The following is an 18,782-nucleotide window of genomic DNA, read 5'->3' on the forward strand; positions in this document are numbered from 1 at the left end:
GCAAAATTTCATCATAACCTGTATCACTGTAATGGTGTGGGGTATAAAAAAAAATGGGGTTATACTAATTTTGTCATTCTGTTTGTAACTCCTCGAAATTTCGTCTAAGACTCTATAAAGTATATATTGTATATTCTCGATCGACATGTAATTTTAAGTCGATCTAGCCATGTCCGTCCGTCTGTCTGTCGAAAGCACATTAACTTTAGAAGGAATAAAGCTAGCCGCTTAAAATGTTGCACAAATACTTCCTGTAAGTATCGATTGGTTTTGTAAATGGTTCATATCGGTCCATGTTTTGATATAGGCGCCATAAAAACCGATCTTGGATCTTGACTTCTTGAGCCACTAGATGACGCAATTCTCATAAGTTTTGACTGAAATTTTCCATGGGGAGTTTTGGTATGATTTCCAACAACTGTGCAAAGTATGGTTCAAATCGGTTGATAAGCTGATATAGCTGTCATATCAAACGAGCTGGGGTCTAGACTTCTTGAGCCTCTAGAGGGCGCAATTCCTATCCGATTTGACTGAAATTTGGCATGGGGTATTTTGTTATGTCTTATAACTACAGTGCTAAGTATGGTTCAAATCGGTCCATAACCTGATATAGCTGCCATATAAACCGATCTTGAATCTTGACATCTTGAGCTTCAAGAGGGCGCAATTCCTTTAAGATTTTACTGAAATTTTCGTTGAGACTTCCAACATATGTGCTGAGTATGGTTGAAATCAGTCCATAACCTGATATAACGACGATCCGGCAACTCCATGATACCACACAAAAAAAGAGATTCATTAAGCCAGTGTATGGAAGATTTCAAACCCTAGCCAGAGGCTACTCGTTGCCATTGATGATGTTGCCAATGATAACATTGTTTGGTGACTTTACCGTGTCCTGTGGCTTTTCAAAAGAGATTTACCGCTTCTGTTAGGGAGAGTTTAACTTTGGCCATGATGAGATGATATCGCCAGGATGGAAAATTTACGAATGCGACAGTTGTACTCTTATCTTGTCACAAGAAGTTTAGGCAAAAATAAAGAAAATCGCTACAATGCTTGTGTTGGCGATAAGGCTCTTCGGTCTGCTATGCTATTTCATCACCAGCTGAAGGCAGGAAAACTCATCGACATGTCCACAAATCCAATGAAGATAACTAACAAACGCTTCATTGGCAAACAGAGAGTTATTGACGTTTCGGCTACCATTGGAGGTGATAAAAATGTTTGCCCCCAGCTGTTTTTGCTTTAATTGCAGTTCGTATTTTGAGGTGTTGCTGTTGTTCGTTAAGGCACTGATAGTGTATCTGAAATCTCAAATGTTTTAGAGAATTGCTTGGTGGAAAAAAAGAAGAAAAGAGTCAATGAATTGTAGTCTTCGATAGTAAAGTGTCGCAGAGGAACTACCGTCAACAACTGGCGTAGATGTGTTCTGTGATTGTGTCCCACTATGTGCTGAGGGGGAAGGTTTGGAATCAGAAACGGGTATTACTTAAGCAAAATCTTAATAAGGAGGGAAAATAAACGTAGTATTGGGTGCAACGTAGAATAGAAGAGTTTTCTTGGAAAAATAAACTATGATCAATTAATTTGAATGAAAATGAATTTTAAGTAAAATTTTCGCTTAATCAAATTCCTCGAAATTTACTAAAAAATTTTAAATTTTGATAAAATTAGTTTTTTGCAAGTCAAACTCTGATGAAGTTTTGTATGGAAATGTAATTTTGGCCAAAATTTTCTTCAAAATCAAGGATTTGCTCTTATCTTCTTTTATCTTATTGTTTGTTTGAAATATCCATTTCCGACCCCATATATTCTTGATCAGCGTAAAAATCTAAGACCATCTAGCCATATTTGTCCGTCTGTCTGTTGAAATCACGCTACAGTCTTTCAAAATAGAGATATTGAGCTGAAATTTTGCACAGATTCCTTTTTGTCCATTAGCAGCATATGTTCGACGATGGGCTATATCGGACTATATCTTGATATAGCCCCCAAATAGACCGATCCGCAGATTTAGGGTCTTAGGCCCATAAATGCCACATTTATTATCCGATTTTGCTGAAATTTGGGACAGTGAGTTGTGTTAGGCCCTTCGACATCCTTCTTTAAATTGGCCCAGATCGGTCCAGATTTGGATATAGCTGCCATATAGACCGATCCGCCGATTTAGGGTCTAGCGCCCATAAAAGGCGCATTTATTATCCGATTTTGCCAAAAATTGGGACAGTGGGTTGGGTTAGGCCCTTCGACATCCTTCTTTAAATTGGCCCAGATCGGTCCAGATTTGGCTATAGCTGCCATATAGACGGTTCCGCCGATTTAGGGTCTAGCGCCCATAAAAGGCGCATATATTGTCCGATTTTGCCAGAAATTGGGACAGTGAGTTGGGTTAGGCCCTTCGACAACCTTCGTCAATTTGGCCCAAATCGGTTCAGATTTGGATATAGCTGCCATATAGACCGATCTCTCGATTTGAGGTTTTGGGCCCATAAAAGGCCCATTTATTGTCCGATATCGCCGAAATTTGGGACAGTGAGTTGTGTTTGGTCCTTCGACATCCTTCTTCAATTTTGTCCAGATCGGTCTAGATTTGGATATAGCTGCCATATAGACTGATCCCTCGATTTGAGTTTTTGGGCCCATAAAAGGCGCATTTATTATCCGATTTCGCCGAAATTCAGAACAGTGAGTGGTGTTAGGCTCTTCGACATTTTTCTGCAACTTGGCCCAAATCGGTCTAGATTTAGATATAGCTGCCATATAGACCGATATCTCCATTTAAATTCTTGGCTCCATAAAAGGCGCATTTATAATCTGATTTCCCTGAAAATTGACACAGTGACTTATGTTAGGCTTTCCGACATCCGTGTCCTATGTGGTTCAGATCGGTTTATGTTTAGATATAGCTACTAAAAAGACCAATAGTTTGTTATACACAACTGAACAATGACTTGTACTTATTAGAATTTGGTCCAAATCGTAACATATGCCGATATAGCTGCTATGGGGCATAAGGTATGCATTTTCACCGGATTTTGACGAAAGGTGGTTTACATATATACCCGAGGTGGTGGATGTCCAAAGTTCGGCCCGGTCGGACTTAACGCCTTTTTACTTGTTTGATATCCGAAGGGGGCTCCACCCCCACCCACATTTCCAAAAACGCCAGATCTCGGACATGAGTGCACCGATTCAAGCAAAATTTTGTATGCCACCTTATGGTACCCCAAAACACAAAATTGGTATATGACCCCATCTCAAAACCTACTCAAACGGACGTGTTTGCCGATTGATACAATATGGGTATCAAATAAAAGGTATTTAAGAGTAAAGCGCGAACTTGGCATAAAATGTCAACTCAAGTACCGGGGATCCCTCACCTCAAAAAACGCCACCCAACAGGACACTTTGGGCAATATGGGTATCAAATGAAATGTGCTTGTCTGGGGGGCCTTCCCACCCCCCAAACCCCCAGCAGGACATATTTATCGATTGGGACAATGTGGGATTCAAATAAAAGGTATTTGGAAATTAAATACGAATATGGGATAAAAATTGTGTCCAAGTACCTAGAGGCCGTGGCCAAGCCCAAAACCGCCACAAAATCAAAAGTGCACCGATCGGGACAACATGCGACTCAAATCAAAGGTATTTTGAAGTAGAATATAAATAAAATATTTAAAATTGGATCCAAGTACCTAGGGAGTTAATTTTGGAAAGAAATCGATTTATCAAAAACTAGAAAATAGAAAAAGTTTCAAGAAACTCTTTAGAAACAGATATTGAGCTCAAAAATCCGAAATACGAGGTTTCAAAAACGGAACTGGTAACCCTAATTTCGCGTCTACGACCCCTCTACGTAGTGCCCAACATCTGTCAACCTTCTCAATACGCTACTGTATGTGACACCCCAGTTCAGTTTTCTGTTCAAGATCACTCCTAAGTATTTGACTTTGTAGGTTATCGAAATAGTTCTGGCGAGGAAACATGGTGCGTTAAATTGAACTACCTTCGTCTTCCTCATGGACAGAAGGAAAACTTCAGTCTTCCTTGTGCCACTTTTCCCCCTATCTTTGTGTCATAACACCCACAATTTATCCATCTGTATCTTAGCATATGGTTAATCCAGTTTCTAAGCACCCGGTCCACACGGCACTGGTCTAAGTATTGGATCTCTATGTTGGTCCTTACATTTTTTAAAGCCCCCTCGATGTCAATACATACGTCCAGGCATCAAAGGATTCATCGATTTTATGCACCACTTTATGTAGGGCAGTTTCCACCCACCTTCTTATAGCAAAGACATGCTGTTTGTGTTTGAGCAGTTCGGTGTACCAGTTTTGGTCTGTGTCCGCAAAAGAAAAATCGGCATTAAAAATTAGAGATTAATCACATAACATCAGAGAACTTGTACATTTTTTTCGGCCTTGAAATCATACATTCTATCTTGCCCACCTGACGCAGAAAGTAAAACTTTAATACTTGAAAACTAAATAAAATTTTTAAATCAATCGCCCGGCCTCCGTCTTATTCTTTATTCATCTAAGCTGCTCCAACTGAAGTCAACAAGGAGAAAAACTTGTTTGAAATCCACAATTTATTGCAACTTATACGCAACACCAAACAAGATTGATGATACCTTTACTTATTCAGCAACTGACAGCTTTGCTCTCGCGTATTGATCACATAGCTTCAAACATGTTGTGTGGTCTCTTTGAATGTTGTCGCTTTAGCTAGAATGGTTAAGTCTGGTATGGGGTTGTTGGAATTCTTACTGAATGTTGGCAAGAGTCATTTACAATTGCAACAACATTATATGAAGAAAACAAGGTTTGACTGTGACATCAATCGATGTGACATCAAACAATCGACCCAGTCACCTACTCTTTTCCATACTGGGCTGAAGACAATGAAAATGTTTAATTTTGTGAAGAAATAATTTAGCAAATTTCAAATTGCTCAAAGAACAAAAAAAAAAAAAAAATATTAATAATAATAAAAAAAAAATTAACAAGTATGAGCGTAAGCACGTTCGATCGGGCCCGAATCTTATATACTCTCCACCATGGATCGCATTTGTCGATTTGTTTGCGCGGTATCCCTTTTTAGGCATACACAGAATAATGAATAAGAATTATTATGCTATTGGAGCTATAAAGTGTTATAGTCGGATTCGGACCATAAACGAATTGAATTTTGAAGACCATATTAGAAGTCATTGGGTAATATTTCAGTCCATTCGGATAAGAATTGCGCCTTGTGGGGGCTCAAGAAGCATAATCGGTAAATCGGTTTATATGGGAGCTCTATCAGGCTATAGATCGATTCAAACCATATTGAACACGTTGTAGGTCATGGGAGCAGCCGTTGTACAAAAACCAAATGGGGTAGGAATTGCGCCCTCTAGTGGCTCAAGAAGTCAAGATCCAATATCGGTTTATATTGAAGCTATATCAGGTTATGAACCGATTTGAACCATACTTAGCAAAGTTGCGGGAAGTCATAACAAAAAAAATTAATGTAAAAAAAAGTGACCAGATCGGATGAGAATTGCGTCCTCTAGCGGCCTAAGAAGATCCCAGATCGGTTTGTGTGTTTGTGCAAAATTTCAAGGGCCTAGCTTTACTCTTTCGAAAGACAAACGGACGGACATGGGTAGATCAACTTAAAATGTCATGACGATCAGAATATACATATATACTTTATGGAAGTCTTAGATGAATAATTCGAGGTGTTACAAATGGAATGACGAAATAAGTATACCCCCATCCTATGGTGAAGGGTATACAAATAGGAACTAATGACTAATTTTCTATCAAAAATTAAAATCTATATAAAAATAATAAAAAAAAAATGTTTGAGTTTTCCGATTACCAAACCATTTTTAATGTAAGATAGTGCTCTTTAGTCAAAAGTTATGAGGGTAAGTCTATTAATTTGCAGTTTTTTATTGAAAAAAAAAAAGTAAAAGCCGGGCCGTATTTTTGGAACCCACCACCACGGATTCTGCTAAAAATGTATACAAACCAAATTTAGTTGAAGGGCATAATTTTATTCTACATACCAAACTTCTGTCAAACTTGCAAAAATTAAAGCTTCTAGGAACCGATCAAAGATAATTGAGATACCGGTTTATATGGGAGCTATATCAAGTTATAGACTGATTTGTACTGTACTCGGGAAATTGGTTTATATGGGAGCTATATCAGATTTTAACCGATTTGGATTTGACTTGACATAAATGCTGAAAGTCATAAAAAAAAACTACGTGCAAAATTTTAGCCAAATCGGGTGAAATATGTGGCTTTCAGGGGCTCAAGAAGTCAAATGGGGAGATGGGTTTATCTGGGATCTATATCAGGTTATAGACCGATTTGAACCGTATTTGACACAGTGGGTGGAAGTCATAAGAAAACACTATATCCAAATTTTTAGCCAAATCGGACGAAATTTGTGGCTTCCAGGAGCTCAAGAAATCAAATCGGGAGATGGGTTTATTTGGGAGTTATATTAGGTTATAGGCCGATTTTAAACCTTCCACCATAGGATAACTCGAAATATTCGTCTAAGACCCTATAAAGTATATATATTCTTGATCGTCATGACATTTTAAGTCGAACTTGCCATGTCCGTCCGTCCATCCGTCCTTTCGAAGGAGTAAAGCTAGCCGGTTGAAATTTTGCAAAAATACTGCCATAAACCGATCTTTGACCTTGACTTCTTGAGCCACTAGAAGGCGCAATTCTTATCCGATTTGGCTGAAATTTTGTACAACGGCTTCCCCCCTGACCTTTTACATACGTGTCGAATATGGTCTGAATCGGTTTAAAGCCTAATACAGCTCCCCTTTAATCCGATTTCCTTACTTACGCCCTAAAGGGCGTAATTCTTACTAGATTTGGCTGAAATTTTACACAATGACTTCTACTATGGTCTCCAATATTCAATTCAATTATGCTTTAAAATTATTTTTCATCATCCCACTGTGTGTAGTTCCGTTTTTTTTAGTGTTTTAAAAGTATTTTCATATTTCCGAGGCATTGTGGCAATAACAAATCCAAGTGATGAACTTCTTCTCTTTCATAATCATATTAAGCTGAGGTGGTACAACAACCTACAACTTCAAGCAGGGTGGGTCTGCTCCACTAGCTTATGGGGTGTTGGATTCACTATTGACATCAACCATTAGTATATGTCATCAAACACCCAACACCAATGATGCCTTGTGCTGCTCTGAATTGCATGGCAAACGCCCCGAAAAAAAGTGCAACAAACTTCTTCCTGTCCATGATGGCCTTACCACTAGGTGGAGCTGTAGAAATAACAGAATTACACCATAAAACGGGTACAAAACAACATTTGTCACGCGAGGCATCCCAACGAAAAAAAACCAAGACAATGTTAAGAGCGGATGCCAGAGCTGCCTTCGATTTATGGGCCAAATAAGATGGAAATCCGAACCCGTTGCCATTGTCTGGCAATGCAAATTACTCTGGTGCCGATTGTAATGGCGTGGTGGCATGCAGCCATGCCAGTGTGCCCGAACTAAGCTAAGCTGAACAGAGGCTAGCGCTGTTGGTGCATGTTGCACTCTGGAATCTTTTTTCAATCTCAGCACAAAACGATTTGCCAAATGTTGTTGTACCAACGACAATCTTTCTTTCGTTCATGGGCCCATGCACTAGACTGACGAATAATGTGCGTGATGGCATTTTAATTAATATAAAATTGATTGTTGTGAAAAAGAGACGAAGAAAAAAAATTAAAAGAAAATTGAGAAATTGTAAGAAAAATTGGAAAATTCTTAAGTTGCTCTGTTGGTTTGCGTGGCTTCAAACACGATCAATAGCTACCAACACCTTCTTTTTCGCAGAAAAATGACGTGCACAACATGTTTGTCATTTAAGGTGGTGCGACATCATCATAATGTATGCAAAGGTGCTAGATTGATTTTCAGAAGAAGACGAAGAGAAAAACTTAAATACATTTTTCATAATATTTTAGAGAATTTTTGTAAAAAAAAGTTGATAAAAAAAGTTTATAAAAAAGCCAGTAAGGAAAGGCAAAAGTCGCACAGGGCCGACTATTTAATACCTTACATCACCGAGTCTACGTACTAGTTTTAATACAACCTATGTTGAAATCTAGTCAGACTTAAACTTGTACTATTGGGTTGCCCAAAAAGTAATTGCGGATTTTTCAGGTCGGCCAAATGAAGTTGATTATGACCAAATCAAAGCATTAATCGAATTGGATCATCATGTAACTGAGCGTGAGATAGGAGAGAAGTTAAATATACCAAAATCAACCGTTCATTATCACATAAAAAGTCTTGGACTGGTGAAAAAGCTTGATATTTGGGTACCACATGTATTGAAAGAAATTCATTTAACAAACCGAATCAACACTTGTGCACCTTATGCACTTTAAACGCAATGAATTCGATCCGTTTTTAAAACGAATCATAACTGGAGATGAAAAATGGATTGTTTACAACAACGTTAGTCGAAAACGATCATGGTCCAAGCATGGTGAACCAGCTCAAACGACTTCAAAGGCTGATATCCACCAAAAGAAGGTTATGCTGTCTGTTTGGTGGGACTGGAAGGGTGTGGTATATTTTGAGCTGCTTCTAAGAAACCAAACGATTAATTCGGATGTTTACTGTCAACAATTGGACAAATTGAATACAGCCATCAAGTAGAAGCGACCAGAATTGGTCAATCGTAAAGGTGTCATATTCCACCAGGACAACGCTAGACCGCACACATCTTTGGTCACTCGCCAAAAACTGAGTGAGCTTGGCTGGGAACTTTTGATCCATCCACCATATAGTCCTGACCTTGCACCATCAGACTACCATTTATTTCGATCTTTGCAGAACTCCTTAAATGGTAAAACTTTCGGCAATGATGAGGCTATAAAATCGCACTTGGTTCAGTTTTTTGCAGATAAAGGCCAGAAGTTCTATGAGCGTGGAATACTAAATTTGCCAGGAAGATGGCAAAAGGTTATCGAACAAAATGGCAATTATATATTTGATTAAAGTTCATTCTAAGTTTTGTTAAAAATGCATTTACTTTCTTTTAAAAAATCCGCAATTACTTTTTAGGCAACCAATATTATCCGATTTCGCTGAAATTCGGGACAGTCAGTTTTGTTAGGTCCTTCGACATCTTTCTGCGATTTGGTTCAGATCGTTCCGGATTTGGATATAGCTGTCATATAGACCGATCTCTCGATTTAAGGTTTTGGACCCATAAACAGCGCATTTATTGTCCGATGTCGCCGAAATTTGGGACAGAGGTTGTGTTAGGGCCTTCGACATGCTTCTTCAAAATATTCGTCTGAGATCCCATTAAGTTAAGCTAGCCGCTTGAAATTTTGCACAAATACTTCTTATTAGTGTAGATCGGTTGGGATTGTAAATGGGCCATATCGGTCCGTAGTCTGATATAGCTGCCATATAAGCCGATCTGGGATCTTGACTTCTTGAGCCTCTAGAGATCACAATTATTATGCAATTTGCCTGAAATTTTGTACGACGGATCCTTTTATGACCATCAACATACATGTTTATTATGGTCTGAATCGGTCTATAGCCTGATACAGCTCCCATAAAAATCGATCTCTCTATTTTATTTCTTGAGCCCCTAAAGGGTGCAATTCTTATTCGAATTGGCTGACATTTTACACAGGTCTCCAACACATAATCTAATTGTGGTCCAAACCAGACCATATCTTGATATCACTCTAAAAGCAGAGCAAATCTTTTCTTTTATCCTTTTTTTGCCTAAGAAGAGATGCCGGCAAAAGAACTCGACAAATGCGACCCTTGGTGGAGGGTATATAAGATTCGGCCCGGCCGAACTTAGCACGCTATTACTAGCATAGATGTATGTCCATAGTGGCAAACGTCAAAAAAAAAAAAAAAAAATGAAAGGCATGCCTTTCCCTACCTACCAAAAAAATAATGTATATCTGCCAGATGGAATTTTATGCGGTTTTGGTTTTTTTATAGTTTTTTAATAAAAATTCTTATTAAATTAAAAATTTAATATTTCATTTTAAACCATTAAAAATTTTGTCTTCCACAATAATGTCAAAATAAATCAACTTTGTGTATTGTTGAAAGTTCATACATCGCGTTCATTTGATGGGCAAATTCTCGATCCACAATTTCGCCTCCTTTGGTTAGGATTTTATGAGTGATATCCTCATCCGTGGGATTCAGATTAAGCATCTCTTCCGTGGATAGACCATGGGGCTCAACTAATTCCATTAGGAAGGAAGAACAGGTAAAAATGCTATAGGGCAAAAACCGAATGTATTCCTTAAGCATAGAATCAAAGCTGAAACAGGAACAGAAAAAACATTAAGAAAGGATTTACGTAAAATCAAAAACAAAACAAACCTCATAAATTCTGGCGCCTTAGTTTGGCTCATACTCTCATAGGCCTCTTTCAGCTGATTGCAATAACAATCGAATATTTCCCTGAAATGCTGATGACGAACCTCATAGAATGTTGACAAGGCCAAAAATGTGCAAAAATCCAGCATAGGTGATGACAGCCTAGGTGTCTGCAAATCAAACATCATTATGTCAATGGGTCTTTCCTCCGTGTCATATTTATAGGCCACATTATTGCGCAGATAATCACCATGGCATAGAGTGACAAAGGGTTCTTTGGGTTGCACCACATCACGGCAATATTTTTGAGGGTTTTTAAATAAATTTTTGTATTTCTCTAGAAACTCTTGCGGAAAATCTTTGTGATATTTCTTGGTGGCTATTATGGATCTTTCCAAACCACACGATAATGTTAAAGCCCATCTATGATCCAAATCATCGGTGCTATAACGTGGTTCCATTAATCCCTTGGTGATTTTGTCAAATTGTTCTTTATCAGTGGCCAACATTGCAAAACCTATGGCATGGAATTGGGCCAAATATTTTACCGCCACTAGGGTGTGTTCCAGTGAGAGATTGTATTTGTCCTTGGTCACTCTCCAGCCATTGCTGGTAAAATCTTCTGTAACAAGTATGGCTTCATTTGGTTTCAAATCGGCATAATAAAATTTTGCCGTATTTAGATGACACTTTCCAAAATTCTCAAAAGAGGGAATAATTTGCTCATAGGTCAATTGTTCGTTGGAAAATAATGCATTAAAATTTATGGCATCGAATATAAATTGGGGTATGGGAGGAGTTCGCTGAAAATAAAAAAAAAATTAATTAGCAAAAGAACAAAAGTTGACAAGTTAAAGCGCATTAAACTGCACCCTCAGAAGCTCAAGAAATCAAATGGGGAAATCGGTTAATATATCAGATTTGATTTAAACAGGGGCCGATCGTGCTGATTTACAATCCCAACTGAGCTACACTCATACGAAGAAGAAGTTTTTGGACAAAGTTTCAAGCGCCAGGCTTTAATTATGCAAAAGTTACCGTGCATTCTAGAGACGGACAGGTCTGGCTAAATCGGCTTAGTATGTCAAGACAATCAACTATATTTTTATACCCTCCACCATAGGATGGGAGGTATACTAATTTCGTCATCCTGCTTGTAACTCCTCGAAATATTCGTCAAAGACTCCACAATGTATCGTCATGACATTTTAAGTCGATCTAGCCATCTCCGTCCGTCTGTCTGTCTGTTGAAAGCACGCTAACTTTCGTAGGAGTAAAGCTATCTGCTTGAAATTTTTCACAAATACTTCTTATTAGTGTAAATGGGCCATATCGGTCCGTAATCTGATATAGCTGCCATATAAACCGATCTTGAATCTTGACTTCTTGACCGACTAGAGGGCGCAATTCCTATCCAATTTGGCTGAAATTTTGCATGAGGTGTTCTGTTATGACTTCCAACAACTGTGCCAAATATGGTTCAAATCGGTTCATAACCTGATATAGCTGTCATATAAATCGATCTGGGTTTTTGACTTCTTGAGCCTCTAGAGGGCGCAATTTGTATCCGATTTGGCTGAAATTTTGCACGACGTGTTTTGTTACGACTTCCGACAACTGTATTATTAAGTAAAAAGGCGTTAAGTTCGGCCGGGCCGAACTTTGGATACCCACCACCTCGGGTATATATGTAAACCACCTTTAATCAAAATTCGGTGAAAATTGCATATCTTATGTCACATAGCAGTTATATCGAAATATGATCCAATTTGGACCAAATGCTGATAAGTACAAGTCATTGTTTAATTGTGTATAACAAAATATTGGTCTTTTTAGTTGTTATATCTAAAAATAAACCGATCTGAACTATTTATATACGACACGGATGTCGGAAAGCATAACATAAGTCAGTGTGTCAAATTTCAGTGCATCGGATTAAAAATGCGCCTTTTATGGGGCCAAGAATTTAAATCGAGAGATCGGTCTATATGGCAGCTATATGCAAATCTTGATCGATCTAGACCAAATTGCAGAAATATGTGGAGGGGCTTAACTTAACTCTTTGTCCCAAATTTCGGCAAAATCGGACAATAAATGCGCTTTTTATGGCCCCAAAACCTAAAACCGAGAGATCGGTCTATATGGCAGCTATATCCAAATCTGGGCCGATCTAAGCCAAATTGAGGGAGAATGTTGAAGGTCCTAACAAAACTCACTGTCCCAAATTTCAGCAAAATCAGATAATAAATGTGGCTTTTATGGGCCTAAGACCCTAAATTGGAGGATCGGTCTATATGGCAGCTATATCCAAATCTGAACCGATCTGAGCCAAATTGGCGGAGGATATCGAAGGGCCTAAGACAACTAACTGTCCCAAATTTCAGCAAAATCGGATAATAAATTTAGCTTTTATGGGCCTAAGACCCTAAATTGGAGGATCGGTCTATATGGCAGCTATATCCAAATCTGAACCGATCTGGGCCAAATTGACGAAGGATGTCGAAGGGCCCAACACAACTCACTGTCCCAAATTTCAGCAAAATCGGATGGCAAATGTGGCTTTTATTGGTCTAAGACCCTAAATCGGCGGATCGGTCTATATGGGGGCTATATCAAGATATAGTCCGATTTAGCCCATCTTCGAACTTAACCTGCTTATGGACAAAAACAGAGTCTGTGCAAAGTTTCAGCTCAATATCTCTATTTTTGAAGACTGTAGCGTGATTTCAACAGACAGACGGACGGACATGTCTAGATCGTCTTAAATTTTACGCTGATCAAAAATATATATATACTTTATAGGGTCGGAAATGGATATTTCGATGTTTTGCAAACGGTATGACAAAATGAATATACTCCCATCCGTCGTTGGTGGGTATAAAAATGGTTTAAATTAGTTCATAACCTGCTACAGCTGCCATATAAACCGATCTGGTATCTTGACTTCTTGAGCCTCTAGAGGGCGCAATTCTCATCCGATTTGGCAGAAATTTTGTACAACGGCTTCTCTCATGACCATCAACATACGTGTCTAATATGAATCGACCAATAGCTTGGTACAGCTCCCATATAAACTTATCGTCCGATTTTGCTTCTTGAGCCCCTACAAGGCGCAAATCTTATCCGAATGAATTGAAATATTACACAAAGACTTCTGCAATGTTCGGCATTCATTTATGGTCCGAATTGGACTTTAAAATGATATGGCTCTAATAGCATAACAGTTCTTATTCAATATTCTCTGTTTGCCTAAAAAGAGATACCGCGCATAGAACTCGACAAATGCGATCCATGGTGGAGGGTTTATAATATTCGGCCCGCTCGAACTTGGCACGCTCTTACTTGTTTTTTTATATTCTTCCACTGTGCGCCGTTTGATTTCGGCCTGAACTATCATTGAGCTAAAACTGGAAAAGGACTGCATCTCATTGATATGAGAAAGTTTTCCGTGTTCCTTAAAGGAATGGTGATGTCAAAATATTTGTATGTATACGAGTACCATATAGACCGATATGCCGATTTTTCCCAATTTCGTTGAAATTTAGAACATTAAGCCGTATATGGTCCATGGTGGTGGAAACATATTTAGATATAGCTACCATATACACCAAACTGTCGATTTAAGGTCTTAAGGCCAGCTTGACAAAAGCTATCCATAGTGGACCCTACATAACATACGGCCAGGCCGACTTTAAGTAATTTTTACTTGTTTTATGTCATACAATTATGGTAAATATTGACATAATTGTGACAATGAAAGTAAGCAGAAGACAAAAACTTCAGCTTTTAATGACAAAGTTCATTTTGCAAATATTAGCTTGAAACAAATAAGATAATGACTGATTGTTGGTTAACAAAAACAAAAACAAATATGTTATCGTATTATAAAGGAACGTAGTTTGATTTGTTTACAAATCGGTAGAAGCATAACAATAAACGACAATCAAGTGTATAATGATTGACATCAAAAACGAGTTGATTATTTAAAACATGCAACAACTTTTTACATCTTAATAGGTGTGTTTTGTAAAATTTGCTGAAACGCTATTATTTTTTCGTGATTTTTATACCCACCACCGAAGGATGGGGGTATATTCATTTTGTCATTCCGTTTGCAACACTTCGAAATACCCATTTCCGACCCTATAAAGGATATATATTCTTGATCAGCGTAAAAATCTAAGAAGATCTAGCCATGTCCTTCGGTCTGTCCGTCCATCTGTCTGTTGGAATTACGCTACGATCTTTAAAAATAGAGATATTGAGCTGAAACTTTGTACAGATTCTTTTTTTTGGTCCATAAACAGGTTATCCGGATCCGCCGATTTAGGGTCTAAGGTCCATAAAAGCCACATTTATTGTCCAATTTCGCCGAAATTTGGGACAGTTAGTTGTGTTAAGCCCTTCGACATCTTTGTTCAATTTGGCCCAGATCGGTCCAGATTTGGATATAGCTGCCATACAGACCGATCTACCGATTCAAGGTTTTGGGCCAATAAAAGGCACATTTATTGTCCGATTTCGCCGAAATTTCGCCCCTTCGACATCCTTCTTCAATTTTACCCAGATCGGTCAAGCTTTGGATACAGCTGACCGACAGATAGACCGATCTTTCGATTTCATTTATTGTCCGATTTTGTCAAAATTTGGGACAGTGAGTAGTGTTAAGCCCTTTGACATCTTTGTTCAATTTGGCCCAGATCGGTCCAGATTTGGATATAGCTGCCATACAGACCGGTCTACCGATTCAAGGTTTTGGGCCTATAAAAGGCACATTTATTGTCCAATTTCGCCGATATTTGGGACAGTGAGTAGTGTTGGGCCCTTTGACATCCTTCTTCAATTTGGCCCAGATCGGTTCAAATTTGGGTATAGCTGTCATATAGACCGATCTCTTGATATAAGGTTTTGGACCCATAAAAGGCGGATTTATTGTCCGCTTTCTCTGAAATTTGGGACAATTAGCTGTGTTAGGCCCCTCGACATCTTTCTGGAATATGGCATAGATAGGTTCAGATTTGGATACAGCTGTCATATGGACCGATCTTTCGATTTAAGGTTATGGGGACATAAAAGGCGCATTTATTGTCCGATTTCGCCGAAATTTGGAACAGGGAGTTGTGTTAGGGCCTTTGACATCTTTCTTCAGTTTGGTTTACATCGGTTCAGATTTGGATACAGCTGCCATATAGACCGATCTCTCGATATAAGGTTTTGGACCCATAAAAGGCGCATTTATTGTCCGCTTTCTATGAAATTTGGGACAATGAGCTGTGTTAGGCCCCTCGACATCTTCCTGGAATATGGCATAGATAGGTCCAGATTTGGATATAGCTGCCATATAGACCGATCTCTCGATTTAAGGCTTTGGGGACATAAAAGGCGCATTAATTGTCCAATTTCGCCGAAATTTGGGACAGGGAGTTGTGTTAGGGCCTTTGACATCTTTCTTCAGTTTGGTTCACATCGGTTCAGATTTGGATATAGCTGCCATATAGACCGATCACTCGATATAAGGTTTTGAGCCCATAAAAGGCGGATTTATTGTCCGCTTTCGACGAAATTTGGGACAGTGAGCTGTGTTAGGCTCCTCGACATCTTCCTAGAATATGGCATAGATAGGCCCAGATTTGGATATAGATGGCATATAGACCGATCTCTCGATTTAAGGTTTTGGGGCCTTAAAAGGCGCATTTATTGTCCAATTTCGCCGAAATTTGGGACAACGAGTTGTGTTAGGGCCTTTGACATCTTTCTTCAGTTTAGTTCAGATCGGTTCCGATTTGGATATAGCTGCCATATAGACCGATCTCTCGATATAAGGTTTTGAGCCCATAAAAGGCGGATTTATTGTCCGCTTTCGACGAAACTTGGGACAGTGAGCTGTGTTAGGCTCTTCGACATCCAGCTTGGATATAGATGCCATATAGACCGATCTCTCGATTTAAGGCTTTGGGGCCATAAAAGGCGCATTTATTGTCCGATTTCTCCGAAATTTGGGAGAGTGAGTTGTGTTAGGCCCTTCAACATTCCTCTTCAATTTGGCCCAGATTGGTTGAGATTTGGATATAGCTGCCATATAGACCGATCTGTCGATTTAAAGTCTTGGCCCCATAAAAGGCACATTTATAATCCGATTTCCCTTAAATTTGACACAGTGACTTATGTTAGGCTTTTCGACATTCGTGTCGTATATGGTTCCAATCGGTCTATATTTCGATATGGCTACCAAAAACACCAATATTTTGTTCCACAATCGAACAATGACTTGTTCTTGTTAGACCATTCAATGTCCGTATCGAATTTGGTCCAAATCGGATGATATTTCGATGTAGCTACTATGGCGGCATAAATTATGCATTTTCACCGGGTTATGACGAAAGGTGGTTTACATATTTGCCCGAGGTAGTGGGTATTCAAAGTTTGGCCCGGCCGAACTTAACGACTTTTTATTTGTTCTATATTTAAGTCGATTAAGAACATTCTGGGGTTACACGAAGGTGGGCCTTTGAGATCGATAAACAGAAGATGACTTTTTTGTTTGTTTTTCTTTCCAGACGAGTTTCATGATCGACGATTTTATGCAATGGAAAAGAAAAGCCAGAGATAACAAAACACCAAACACTATGGGACGCGTTTCGTCTTTGGTTAGAAGACTTTTCAGGTATATTTAAATTTTTTTGTTTTGTAGTATTTTTATACCCTACACCAATACTGTGGTACAGGGTATTATAACTTAGTGAATTAGTTTGTAACACCCAAATGGAAGAGAGATAGGACCCATTGAAAAGTATACCGATCGATACAGAATCACCTTCTGATTCGATTTAGCTATGTCCGTCTGTCCGTCTGTCTATGCTTATTTGTGTACAAACTACAGGTCGCAATATTCATCCGATCGTCTTCAAATTTGGTACAGGTATGTTTTTCGGCCTAGGGACGAAGCCTATTGAAATTGGAAAAAAATCGGATCAGATTTGGATATAACTCCCATATATTGGGTTGCCCAAAAAGTAATTGCGGATTTTTTATATAGTCGGCGTTGACAAATTTTTTCACAGCTTGTGACTCTGTAATTGCATTCATTCTTCTGTCAGTTATCAGCTGTTACTTTTAGCTTGCTTTAGAAAAAAAGTGTAAAAAAAGTATATTTGATTAAAGTTCATTCTAAGTTTTATTAAAAATGCATTTACTTTCTTTTAAAAAATCCGCAATTACTTTTTGGGCAACACAATGTATGTTCGTCCGATTTGCAGTAATAATGCAATAAAAAGGTCATTTGTTAACCGATTCTCTCGATATTTCATAGAACGGATTTTCTTATGACTCTCGACATTACTGGTGAATTTCATTGAAATCGGTTCAGATTTAGATATAGCTCTTATATATATATATATATATATAGCCCGATTTTTACTCCTAGAGCCATTGCAGGCTCATTTATTGACCAATCTTCCTTCCTCGACGTCTACCACAATATCCGAGAAGTTTGCTTGAAATCGGTTCAGATTTAGATATAGCTCCCATATATATGTTCGTCCGATTTGCAGTATTTCTCTTATTTACCTTTACAAAGAAATTAATTTCACCATCTACACCTTCACATTCGTAGTTAAGGCGTACCCGATAACATTTGGTTAGCATGAAAGCTTCTTGTGATCCAATAAATTGTACGGTTAAATTTTTTATTACAAAATTATCGGTTACTCCGGTGCTTTCATTATTGTCACTTAAAAGTTGCCCATTCTTAAGTAATTTGGGTATTATTTCAGTTTTAAACCATTCCCCTTCTGAATCAGCGGCAGATGACATATTTAAATAAACCTTTTAATTTCTCACGATTTGATAAACAAATAAAAAAAATATTTGAACACAATGCTAAGTCAACGAACGAACAAACGATTGTATCTCGTCTCCAATAGAATGCTAACTGATTGAGTATGAGAACATTTGTATGCCATGCCTTCACATGGTGTTCTCACTTCCATTCACGCTATCAATAGTAACGGCTCTAATCTACTCACGCACTAGGAGATCTTCGCAGTAGTTGATATGATCGGCATTAGGGGTACTCATTAACATATGAAAACATTTTAGGGGAAATTAATATTTCAACAAAAGAAGAAAAACAAGTGAAACTGTGCTAACTTAAGCCGGGCCGAATCTTGGGAACCCACCACCATGAATTCTGCAGAAAATGTCAACAAATGAACATACTTAAAGACAAATGTGAATTTTTTGTACCAATTTTCTGCCAAATTAGGCACAATTGATATCAGATGGGCGGCGGACCCTTCTCCTTACCCCAAGAGTACTACCCAAAAATAAAAGTGAAACGATCGGGACAGTATGGGAATCAAATAAAAGG

At 38.4% G+C, this 18,782-nt stretch overlaps 2 protein-coding genes across 2 annotated transcripts in view; one reads left to right on the forward strand and one right to left on the reverse strand.

Annotated features, from left to right (window-relative positions):
* The window catches only part of LOC106082656 (RING-type E3 ubiquitin-protein ligase PPIL2), a 203,343-nt gene that overhangs the window by 174,670 nt on the left and 9,891 nt on the right, over window positions 1-18,782 (forward strand). Inside the window, exon 6 of the mRNA XM_059370202.1 lies at window positions 16,972-17,078. The gene's annotated coding sequence lies outside the window, so the exon portion shown is untranslated. The remainder of the gene's footprint in view (window positions 1-16,971; window positions 17,079-18,782) is intronic.
* Window positions 10,055-18,320, reverse strand: LOC106082657 (uncharacterized). The gene is made up of 3 exons (XM_013245306.2): window positions 17,981-18,320; window positions 10,418-11,217; window positions 10,055-10,355 (listed from the first exon to the last, which is right to left on the reverse strand). The coding sequence occupies exons 1-3, from the start codon at window positions 18,224-18,226 to the stop codon at window positions 10,106-10,108; spliced, it is 1,296 nt and encodes a 431-aa protein (XP_013100760.2). The 5' UTR covers window positions 18,227-18,320; the 3' UTR covers window positions 10,055-10,105.

This window comes from Stomoxys calcitrans, chromosome 5 (genome assembly GCF_963082655.1).
Source record: "Stomoxys calcitrans chromosome 5, idStoCalc2.1, whole genome shotgun sequence".
NCBI classification, from domain to species: Eukaryota; Metazoa; Arthropoda; class Insecta; order Diptera; family Muscidae; genus Stomoxys; species Stomoxys calcitrans.